The following is a 12602-nucleotide window of genomic DNA, read 5'->3' as shown; positions in this document are numbered from 1 at the left end:
TTGAAATTTTTAGCCAGAATTTTCGACAAAAAAATTAATAAAAATAGCCTAGAATAATGTTTTTTGTCTTTACAAATAAAAATCAAACATAGCCGGCAGATTGCCGGAATAGCTGCGAAAGATTAGACCTCCGTGCCATATAATAGAGATAGAAACAGATACAGATCCGAATTGAAAAAAAAATCCACGCCGCTCAACAAACTAGGTAAAAAACAATCCGCGATAAATTAATAAAGCTTGTTAAAATTCAAACTGAACTTAAGTTTTAAAGTGCAAAAGTCCTTCTATTGAGTGAGGTAAGTCACGCATGATCAAAATCTAATCACGCAAATAACTCAAAAATTTTTGCTAAAACGAGTGAGAAATGACGTCACGCGCGCAAATGCCGTTAGTGAGAGGAAGAAGTCATTCAGAAAATTTGACTTTTTCAGCTTTGCTGTGTGAACAAAAATGTAAAACGAAAAAAGAGCGTCAGACGACGAAACAAAAAAACAAAAGCACCTTAATATAGCTCCTCTCAGCTTACAGCTTCGCAGCCATTACAACACTTTCTAAAAAATTAACAAAGTTCAGCAAAATTGGCGAAGTTTTAGTCAAAAACTAGCAGGTCCGTAAAGGTTATCTGAATGCATCTTATCTTGAAGCTTCATCTATAGACATTCTGATTGAAAGCTTATTCGTGATAACTAATGTACATGTAATTATTTCAATGAATTCTTTTTGCAAAACTACTTTGGACACACCGACGAAAAATGAAGAGAGCCAAATATGTCAAAAAAAGGTTTGACGTAGTTAAGAGTAATAGACATTCTCACAGAGCATTAAAAAAATCAAAGCAGATAGAATGAGGGATAAATAGGGCGAAAAAGAGAGTTCGATAGCAGCAGAAATATACAATGAGTCGAAGAGCAAATGGATTTAAAAATAGTAAAAGAACACAAAAACAGCGGGCAGATTGCCGGAAAATCGCCGCGATAGACGCTTGTGGCGTTACATGAATTGAAACAACTATAGAAACAAAATAGACAGATCGGCCACCAGTACTTTAATAGACCACTCGACTTTTTGGGTTAGCTTCGGACTGTCAGTTTTATGAGACACATAAGCTCTATAAGGAGAAAGCCCTAATAGGGCTTTTCAAAATTAGGATCTTTTCCGCTTGTGTCCGCTCAGCTTAGTGGGCGCATATTATTTGCATCCCCCAGATGCACGTGCAATATTTGGGGGGGGGGCACAAACGGAAAAGATTCCAGAATTAATAATCGAAATCAAAAACTCAAGACTCTAATATTCAAGAAATAGGGCATATGTTTGGCACTACTTAGATGCACACTATAGACCTTTAATAAGTAAATGTTCATAAAATTTAAAGTTTCATAAATGAGCTCAGAAGTCATTTTTTTGAGTGAGGTAAGTCATTGAAAAAGTCAATTCCAAGAAGTCACGGTAAGACGAAACAAAAATCTGATAGATGAAGTAAAAAAATTAAGGAGCGCTATAATAGCCGCCTAGAATTGAGGACGCGGCTATTAAAAAGAGAACAAACGAAGGTAGAAAGCAGTGAAGGAAAACAGAAAAAAAACAAGAGTCTGAGAGAAAGCCAGCTGGAGCGAAAAGCGGAAAAAGGAAAAAGAGAAGGAAAAAAAGAAATTGGTGAGAGAGAAATGAGCAGAAAGAATACAATGCAACAAAAACCATGCCAACATCAGAAACCAAACGTACAAAAAACAATAGGAAACAAAAAAATCAAAAACAGTCAAATGAAAATAAAAAAAAAAGTTAAAAAGAATCAAGAAAAGAAAAAGAAAGAGAGAGAGAGAGAGAGAGAGAGAGAGAGAGAGGAAAAATGAAATTGAGCCAGAGAAAGAACGCAAGAAAAAACGAAATCGATAGAATGAAGGAAAATGGGACATCAGAAAGAAGCCGAAATCATGAGAGAGAAAGTACAAGAAGAGCGAGATAATGAGCAGGCGCAAAAAGCAAAAGTTGGAGTGCGAGAAGAGCGGGAGAGACAACAGTTCAAAAGAGAAGAGAAAACAGATCCTGGGTTAGACAACGAAAACCGGTTCTCATAAAAAGGATGAATGTGCTAATGAGAACAAGATGGATGTGCCCAGGACAAGGAAAGTGTCAATAAAAAGGAATTGTTGACAAGCCTTTGCGAATGCTTTTAGAAGTCAACAAACACAGAATTGAGTTTAAGGGCTGGCTAATTCAAGGGCTTTAATTTTTCCTCGGAAAAATTAAAGAAGATCATATACCGGTCAAGTTTTGTATGCAATAATTTTAAGTAAGTCCTTAATATAAAAAAGTTCTCTATTGAGCGCTATCAAATTTGTATTTATTTCCCGACCTCAGTTTTGTCGTATATAATGTTTTGCCACCTAACTTTGGCTTTTGCAAAGGAACCTTTTGGGATTTTTACACTTTCGCATTAAAAATCTTTCGTACAGTGAAGCTTTGACAAAACAAAACTCCATCATCCACCTTTTAGTCATGGACGTTTTTGGTGAGTGACTTTTCCTTCACAAATTTTCAAGGCGACCTTTTTCATCAACAACAATTTTTTGACAATGAAAAACAAAAAATTTTTTTTCAGTCACAAACCCTCATTGTCTTGACACAATTTCGATCTTTTACCTTTTCAGGATCAAGAGTTTTTCGGGCACAGACCGTTTTCTGAAGTTTTTGGTCACTGACCTTTTTCTGAACAACTAATCGGCCAATGATTTTTTTGACACTATTTTTGTTTATTGAAACACCGATTGTTGTTTTTATCTATAGCAAAGAAATTTCGGCAACAAGCTTTACCGCAAAGCATTTTTTTGGTAGATGACACGAGATCTTAGCAACATTCTGGGTCGATGACCTTTTGGCAACACTTTTAGGTCAATGCAATGACCTTTTAGAAACATTAATCGGTCAATGACCTTAAGCACATTTTTGGGTCATTAACCCCATTTAAGCGACCGCTTAACCGTGCTCTTTGGTTGTACTGTTAAAATATGCTGCTCAGTGATGCCTCTAAAACATGCCGCCTTATGTGTTTATGCGATTAATATATTGATTCCGGAAAATGTGAATAAAATCTCACCGGAATTCACTCTACTTTCTCAAAAAATTAAATATCGATAACTCCCTGTAAAAATTAACAAAATCTTTTTAATTCCATATTCTAAGCTGGACAAGCTTTCTAATGATACCAGTCTCAACTCTCTACGATGAATATATCGATCGGCCAAAATTGACTGAATAAAAAACCCATTTGAGTATATAGTTTCTTCCCCCTCAAGAGGGGTCGGAACAATAAGTCATCCTCCTATCTAAATGAATCTCGCATGACTTATCAAAGGGACTTTGTGCTCAATTTGCATTTGAAGCGCATTTTTAGATTCTCAAAAAGAAAGTGGTATCAATTTCAGAGAGGCAGCATCGGTCAAAAATATTTCCTCAAAAACCCATTTCAATGTCGAAAAATTGTTAACTGAACGCAGAGAACGATTAAAAAAACGTCTTTCGCTCAGTTTGGCTTTTAGTCAAAACGCCCTTTGAAATAATCGTACTTTTGTTAAGAAAAACCTGACGAAAACCAATACTCTTCTTCGAGTCGGAAAAAGACACACACGTTTACAATAACTGCTTCAAACTTCGTTCGAGAGTTATTGATAAAAGCAGAACTAACGTTTTGTTTGTAACATTTTCTACCTGAGGGTCTCAAGAGCGGACTGGTGGCTGGGGTTGAAGTGGACAACTCGCCAATAGCGCCACTTCTCTCACTCGCACCATTCCCTTCTCCATCATTTCCTAAACACACAAAAAACAAATGCCATGGCATGTCAATTTTCAAGGGCAAGAGTTCCTTTTGAGCGTTAAATTGCGAAAATTTTGTTTAAAATGCAAGTCAATTAAGAACCCCGAGGCTCTCCTTTCTGCTTGCTTCTTCTGATAAATCTCTAAATTTCTATAAAATCACTGAACAACACTAGAAATTTCCACTCTTTTGCAGTCCACTTTTTTTAAAAAAAACACTCGAAAACTACTTGCAAATTATCTTGTTTTTGCTGTCAACCTTAAAAAATAAATCATTCAGATATCGCAATTCGGATCTTTGCCGTTTGTGCCCCCAGCTTAGTGGGTGCAAATTATTTGCAGACACACGTGCAATATTTTTACATAAGACGCACATGCGGACGCAGCCCCAGACGCACGTGCCATATTTTTACATAAGGATTTACCTTGTAATGACATGTGCTCTCTAAATGGGAGCATAACGTACTGGGGGGCACAAACGGAAAAGAGCAATTCCCGCAATTCTAGTGAGCGATTGAACAGAATAGAATTAACGATTGCTCTTCAAAGCACAAGCCGAGTGGCAGTAGTTCAAGTAATGGTTACGTGACTCTGCTTGAAGTCACTGAGAACTTCTGGCGTTTATCGAGCACCGCTGAGCGTTTCGAGATATTAAAGTCAGAATTTCGAAGTGACCTCTGCAGAGTCACGTAACTATGCTTAAAACACAAAACTAGCACATTTTAAATTGAAAGTCAACGGAAGTTAACTTCTGGCTAAGTAGGCAGTTCTAGCATTTTAACTTCTGGTACTGCAGACTTTCGACATGTGCACGTGAGTGTTTTAAGTTGTAATAATGACGTCATGTAATTAATACTGATGATTATCGCGAACCATCATTGTTGATCTAACATGTAACTTTTTAAACTTCTTCATCTCGCCTTGATTAAAATAGCACATGTCATTGGCACATACCAAAATCAGAAAAACATGAGACACATTACTGCCCAGTTTGTTTTCCCGGCAGCCAAAACGAATATTTGCTTGAAATGAAGTTGACATCGTTGTTTAGTTACACTGCCTTTATGAGGTATATAAAACAGTCCTGATATGTTAACAAAACGGAGAAATGCATTTCCTCACCTGAGCCAGTTTTGATGCCTACAACTCGACGCCCTGTCCGTCCTGTCGATCCCCTCGTAGTTTGGGGTCTCCTGGAATGCAGCTGGATATCAGTGGAAGAGGCATCGTCATCGTCGCCATTCGATTCCATTGTATCTGCCTCATCACCCTGACCATGACCTCCTGTAAATTGAAAAAGATCTGAAAACGTTTTCTTTCCAACCAGTAGAATCTACAATTGGCATGTCACACCCTTTTGGTGAGAGATAGTAATTCTAATGAATAGCCTTTCCTCTTGCCGGAAGAAAGTCTGAGCAATTCAGCGCTGAACCAGCACATTTCAAGAGTAAAAAACTGAATTCAGTTCTTAAACATTGCATCTCCAGAATAATTTAAGTTTTTGTGTGTGCAGTTTTTCTTCATTATGATTATATTGAGGTCATAGGCCCAGGCCTGGTGTTCGCCCAGGCTAAATTTATCCTGTATAGTCTGAAAATTCCTCATACAGCAAAATCTAGTCTGAGCAGAATAATGTCATATTTTGTAGCTCATAACTGTTAATTACTACATTGTTGGCGGGAGTTAGGCTGACCATACTAATTTTCATGCAGTAAATTTAATTCAAAAATCAAAACTGGCAAGTGTAAATTGTGACATGACCAGAGTACTGGCCATCCGAAAAAGAGGTGAACAGACAAAACAGTCCCAGACAAAACAGTCCCGGACAAAACAGTCCCAAATAGCAAAATATTCCCAGACAAAACAGTCCCAGACAAAATAGTCCCAAGAAACCAGACAAAACAGTCCCAGACAAAATAGTCCCAAAGCCATTATAATAGCTTTTACACGTATGATTTAACAAGCGGATAATTTAATCCCATGTTCGGTTGTGATAGTTTCATATCAAGTCCCATGGGCCGCTGAGGCATGGCCATGGCCATTAAGTATGTTAAAACATACGGGTAATAGCGACTGCTAATTTGTTGTCGGATTATTGAACGAACATTTCAAAGTACATTGGGTATAATGGCATTAGGTACATTTTATTTGGGACTATTTTGTCTGGGACTGTTTTGTCTGGTTTCTTGGGACTATTTTGTCTGGGACTGTTTAGTCTGGGAATATTTTGCAATTTGGGACTGTTTTGTCTGGGACTGTTTTGTCTGGGACTGTTTTGTCCGGACACGGAAAAAGAAGTGTCTAGACTGATTCAGCGCTGATTTGCTCTGCCACCAAGCTTCTTATTAGGCTGTGCAAAGTATTTCCAGAGCAAGATATGCATTTTTAGGTTTGCATATGTTAAAAAGGCAACAATTACGTTACCGGGAAAAACATGAAACAGCCAAAATTTTCCTAAATTTTGTTTATGCTTTATAAAGCAGCGCGCCCTTGACCAATTATTTAAAATAAATCTTTCAATTTCCACAATAATTGATCCCGCTGTTGAGGATTTCATTAAATGCTGTTCATAGTATGTGTGCAAAATATGCATCAAATATTGTATAAAACTCCAAAATTGACTATATAGCATTCCAAAAAGCATTACAGTTACAAGGTACTTAAATTAAAGTTTTATATATCATACAATGAAAGTAGTGGCTTAAAAATGGTGCCGCAACAACAGAAACATTGCCTTTGAAGTAAACAAATTTCAAGCTGCGTGACCTACCACGCACCATTTAATTATTTAGGATAATAACTAGACTGATGGTTTGGGGCATATTTTCCCACCGAGAGAAAGTAGTTAATGTTCTGAAATTTTGAAAGTTCAGAAAATTTTCTTGAGCTAAAACATAGCTGAATCACCCGATAAACCTGGTAAAAATTAAACAATTTTTCGCGTCTCTCTGAAAAAATTTCTTGAGATAACATATGATTTTTCTATTGATTTTGCACACAAAAAAAATGAACATAAAATGCCAAATCAGGTAAATACACAATGTCTCGTAGATTATCACATGATATCATCTCATGAAAAGCTTCTTTTCATTCTGCAGCAAACAATCACGTTCTTCGTGTTAAAATTGGAATAAGCAAACGCCGCATGCCTTCTCTTAGTTCTAAAAACAAGGAGTAACACAACAAAACGGATTAGCTCTACGGTGATTTGAAGTTTTTCAACAGTGTGTATGTGTCGAACACTAAGTAAATAGGAAACAAGCCTCATAATTTTTGTTGGTGTCTTGCTAAAGTAAGTTATGCATTTACCACCACAATTCAAATCTAGAAGCTTCCAATGACATCTTTTGATAATTTTTGGCGTTTACACAACACGACAATCAAATACAACGGTAAGTTTTTAAATACAGTTGGGAGTGAGGTAAGTAACGTGTGACCAAAAATTCATGCACGCGAGTGAACAAAAAAACTCGCTCGCAATTCAGTTGAAATTGCATGAACGAATGAACAAAAAGTTATTGTTACGTCATATGGTCGTAACAAAAATCTTGACGACGAAATCAAAAACAAGACCGGAACATTTCCTCAAGCGACTCGAAACGTCAAAACTTCACAGAAAACCGTAATTGCAGCTGAAGCCATTACCTTTTGTATTAAACCATTAAATCATTACCTATGCAGGTCTGATCTAAAAAATGGGGAAATTTAAACCACTGACACCAAGAGAAACAAAATGCAGCAAAAACATTTATTACCAAAAACGTTTGGTAACGTTTAAAAAACCGAAAAAATAAACATGGTCAAAATAAAAATTGGCTAAAAAGTCGACAAGGCTATCAATTGCCCTCAAAAATTTCAAGATTCTAATCTCAAAAAGGTTGCAAAACCAAACGGCAGATAATCTTAGAAACTAAGTTGAATTTTTCAAAAAACAAGGCTCAAATTTAGGAATCAGAAAACCACTACACTTAGGTTTCTAATTACTGTAAATAAGACAAAAACAACACATCCTTCTTTCTTGTTGTATATATGCTAGACAAAATGATTTCATACTATTTCAAAAATTAAATTAATCAAAGAAATACAAAAGCAACAGAATAATATTCAAATGCAAAAAATTGTTAAAAAACAATACAGATTCCACAAGAAAACTCAAATAAATAGTACGAAGTACAAATTTTGGAAGAGAACTTCTAAAATACTCTCAGTACTGCCTTATGTTGAATGAAATCAGTACTGCCTTATTTTGAATAAAACAAAAGAAATGACGAAATTCCAAAAAAAAGATGAAATCACTTAATTTTTAATAACAGAAAAAATCAATATGACCAATATAAATGTATGTGCCAGGACACAACTAGAAGGATGCTAACTAAAATGTAAAGAATATGGACACAATGTAAGGAACACGGTAAGAAAAACACTAATTCTTGATTTCTGAAAGGCAAAAATCAAATAAAAAAATCAAGAAAAAACGAATACATTAAATTGTTCGAGACATAGAAAAGACAACGAGTCATCCGACAAAGATTCAACCTCCTGAAAAGAACAAAAAAGGTAAAAACAGAATTAAAACATATGGAACATTGAAACATTTTGCAGAAAAGTGGTCAAATAATTTTGAAGACTGCATTCAAGAAAAAAATTCTAACTGTTTTTCAACACCTCAACGCTAAAATATGATTGTACTTTTTTAAAACGAAATTAAAGTCACTCATGTTGAACAAAACGACTATTTCCAGAAAGTAAAACCAAAATACAAACAAAAAACTGAGAAAAGTTGAAAAAAAACTACCAAATTCGGATCAGCATATGTACATTTTTTTAAAACAAAAGTACATCGAGGTAGAAAGAGGCTTTGGGTATATGAATTATCAAAGGGAACTTGCCATATTAATTGATTCTTGACAAAAAACGACTGAAAGATCTAAAAGTGAAGAAATTAATAGAAAAAAGCCAAAAATTAACTTAAAAATAAAAAATGTGCCAATTTTGAGATTTAAAGGCATTTTCTCTGGGCTTAAGATTTAAAGGCTCTGCAAAACACTGTGATATCAATTGCCGAGGTTTACATTTCAAAATGGCATTGAATAAAAATTATTTCAACAAAAAAACACATTACAAGCAAGAAAACTGGGCCACTTAGACGAAAAAACTTAAAAACTTCTAAAAAGGGTTCCCTATATGCCTTATTCTGACAAAAAATACTTTTCAAAGTCAAAAAGCCCTTCAACAAACGCAACGCATGATAAAGAAACTTCTCTCGCTGAGAAAAAAAATTGTTCACACCGCAATTTTACTCACTTTCGCTTTTAAGTCAAAACAGCGTCTCAACGAATAGTACTTCCGGTAAAAAAAAAAGCTTAAGAAAACCAATACTCCTCTTCGAGTCGTAATAAAAACCAATACTCCTCTTCGAGTCGTAAAAAAAAGAGAAGGCCAATAATAGCCCTAGCTGTGCGGCTATCAATAAAAAAGACCGAAAGTAATATTCTTTTTATTAATTGGTTCTAAGAATTTGTATAACTTATTCATGCTTCTATTAGCTGACGTCATCCCACATGCAATTTAATTTAAAATGACGTCATCCCGCATGCAATTTAATTAAAAATGACGTCATCCCGCTTGCAATTTAATTAAAAATGACGTCATCCCGCATGCAATTTAATCAGAACTGTATGAATGAATGAAAAAAAAAAGCAGAATGGAAGAGATCGTGACGGTATATGGTTGCAACAAAAACCTTGACGACCAAATAAAACGTAGCCAGAAGAATTCGGGAAGCGACTCAAAGCGGCAAACCTTCTAGAAAAAGAAAGTCATTGAAGCCGGAGCCATCACTTTTTTTGTCCTGAAACATTTGAACAAAAAATGCCTGCTCAAGCTTAAACGGAAATTTTACCTAATGAGTCTTTTCCGGATCGAATGACACGCTTGTTGAGCTGAGTAAGGGCAAATGAATCGACAGCCTGGTCAACTAGTTCACTCCAGCACGTGACCGGGTGTCCCTCGGGCCCAAAGAAGAACAGACGTGAGCTTCGATGGCCACGTTTTGAGCCAAAAACGCCAGCTTCAATTTTGGTGCCGATCACACTTCGGAGCTAAAAATGAAAATGCAATCAAGAAAGAGACTGCAGTTGAGTTCCGTAGTTCCTTCTGATAAGCATTATATGCATCACTTACAATTATCAGCCCCAAAACTACCTTACAAATTGTACGAGTTTTAGAAAAAGCAATATGTGCTTTTCCCATGTATTAAGACCAGTGTGTGCGTACTACTTACAATTGAGGTCAAATTATCATTTTCCAATTCAGCACCGGTTTCTGAAATGAGAGATGCGTTTCAGTGACATTTAGGGCTCATTTTTGGACTTCCAAGTTGGTTAGGGCAATATCTACTGCTCCTTCTTATCAAAATAAAAAAATCAAAACTTCCAGCAAATACTTGAACTAATTCAGAGCAAATCGTTGTTGCTGTAAATTTTTTCCTTTCATATAATTTTTTTCGTGTTACTTATGTATTAATATTATGGTGGATAAACTATCCGTTGAACTTTTCAAATTGTTGTCATTTGGTGACAACTTAAGGATCATTCTCGTTATAGCTATACTCCCCACTATAGATTTTAATATTCAGCTAAGGTGGTTCGCAACCTTAGCCTCGAACATCCAACAAGTTTTGAAAATAATCCCTAACTATTGTTTTTCTCTAAGTTAGCCCTCTAGGTGACCTTAATTCTCTTGAAGACCTTCTGCCCTAACTAACACACACCACTTAACTTCTAGTACTTATGCCTACTAAGAAAACTATATCAAAAACACGCCAAAATCAACATAGTTACTCTGTGTCTTAACAACAAAAAGGAGAGACTTCACTTACAAAATTGAACGGGAAAGAAGCTCTGAAATTGTACAAAAACCAAGCAGTATAGGTACTCCGCAAAAGTAAATATTGAAGATATAATCACGACCGATTTCTTTTTATAAAATAATCTTACGCGAAAAGTCCCAAATATCATATGGTCAAAGTAAGTTTATCCCCAATTTAGTAAGTAACGTCTAATTTGAGCTGAGAAATCTAAGTTTCATTAAAGGCTCTAAATACGTTCAGCTTAGACAAATCAGAACTGTCATTAATTATCAAGATCAATATTTGTTGAAAAAACCGCTCATAAAGTCATAACTTACTTAGCCATTAAACTTTCTTTCTCATTAATTTCGAAACTTCTTGAAAATAACCTAAGATTAGTTTCTTTTGCTATAATTTCTTAAGTTTTCCTAAATTTCGTAAGATAGCTTAAGTTCAATTCATTTCTACACCACACACTTGGACTTTACTATTGTCCTGAACAGTTATAAAACCATAAATTAAAAGAACCAGGTATGCACGAAATGTACACTACACTTTAATTGGAACCGTTTCGACAACAACTATTTCATTAGTTCTTTCATATTGTTGGTAGTTATTCCAATGGTGGACAATGAAAGGAACTCCAAATGTCAGTCTTTGCTAAATCAAAATTTCAGACGGTTCTCAGAACCATATGGTTGATCACTGCTTCATGTTTCTGCGAGGAAATTCATCTCCAATGAGTCACAGTTCTCTTTCGGGAGTTCTCCAAATGTGTCTGAGTGCCTTGAATCCACACCTTAGTGGTTATTGGCGGTTATACTGGATTGTTAATGGTAATGAATGTGAAAATTGTGGTTAGACATAGTGCTTCAAGCCCATCGTAAGCATTTGGCCTGCCTTCCATTAGCCCACATCGCCAAGTTGTGTCTCGTCCTTCACTTGAAGCAACCAAAGCTTCTGTTGGTGAAGTAAGTGGAGTTAGCGAAGCTCCAGGGATTATGATTTTGCTTCACGTGTGAATTCGCTTCATATGTGAAAAAAATTTTCTTAAATATATCAGCGAAAATTCACCAGGGTTAGCATGCACAAAAAAAAGTAAATTTGAATTTGCTTCAATACACAATTATCTCTAAAAACTCTTTCTAGCGTACAAAAAAGTACAATTTTTCGGATAGGTTAGGAACCTCCTAGTGACCCGATGATAACTATCTATTGACTGTTGATTGATCTCTCCGTAATCGCCTAAATTTTCTTCAGTAGCCCAAGCCTAACCCTAGCGTTAAACAGTTAAAAAAACGAACAGAAGATTGAAAACATACTACAGACCTGCTCCGTAACAAAAACAGGGTTAGAAGCAATCAAACTAAACTGTCAAAAAAATCTTTAACTATTTTCTATTTCTCTCTTTGCTCTCTGAGTCTACACTGACTCTGTCGAATATTCCTAAGAACTTAGAAAAATCAAAAATAAGGAAAAAATATTACCGCAGAAAATAGCGAAGATTGTACTACAAGTAAGTGAATTTAAGAAATTGCTTCAATAAAATATACTCTAGTTTCATTAAAGGCTCTAAATCCGTTCAGCTTAGACAAATCAGAACTGTCATTAATTATCAAGATCAATATTTGCTGAAAAACCGCTCATAAAGTCATAACTTACTAAGCCATTAAACTTTCTTTCTCATTAATTTCGAAACTTCTTGAAAATAACCTAAGATTAGTTTCTTTTGCTATAATTTCTTAAGTTTTCCTAAATTTCGTAAGATAGTTTAAGTTAGAAAATTCAATTCTACACCACACACTTGGACTTTACTATTGTCCTGAACAGTTGTAAAACCATAAATTAAAAGAACCAGGTATGCACGAAATGTACACTACACTTTAATTGGAACCGTTTGGACAACAACTATTTCATTAGTTCTTTCATATTGTTGGTAATT

At 35.4% G+C, this 12602-nt stretch overlaps 1 protein-coding gene across 1 annotated transcript in view; it reads right to left on the bottom strand.

Annotated features, from left to right (window-relative positions):
- LOC142343229 (uncharacterized) overlaps positions 1-12602 on the bottom strand; it is a 344179-nt gene that overhangs the window by 99462 nt on the left and 232115 nt on the right. The window contains exons 29-31 of the mRNA XM_075395002.1: positions 9713-9911; positions 4933-5094; positions 3706-3804 (exon numbers count right to left, since the gene is read on the bottom strand). Of these exons, the coding sequence (XP_075251117.1) occupies positions 3706-3804; positions 4933-5094; positions 9713-9911 (460 nt within the window). The remainder of the gene's footprint in view (positions 1-3705; positions 3805-4932; positions 5095-9712; positions 9912-12602) is intronic.

Source organism: Convolutriloba macropyga, chromosome 7 (genome assembly GCF_964194025.1).
Source record: "Convolutriloba macropyga chromosome 7, txConMacr16.3, whole genome shotgun sequence".
Lineage (NCBI taxonomy): Eukaryota > Metazoa > Xenacoelomorpha > Acoela > Convolutidae > Convolutriloba > Convolutriloba macropyga.
Note: the sequence above shows the minus strand (reverse complement) of the source record. Positions and strands in the feature narration are given on the sequence as shown.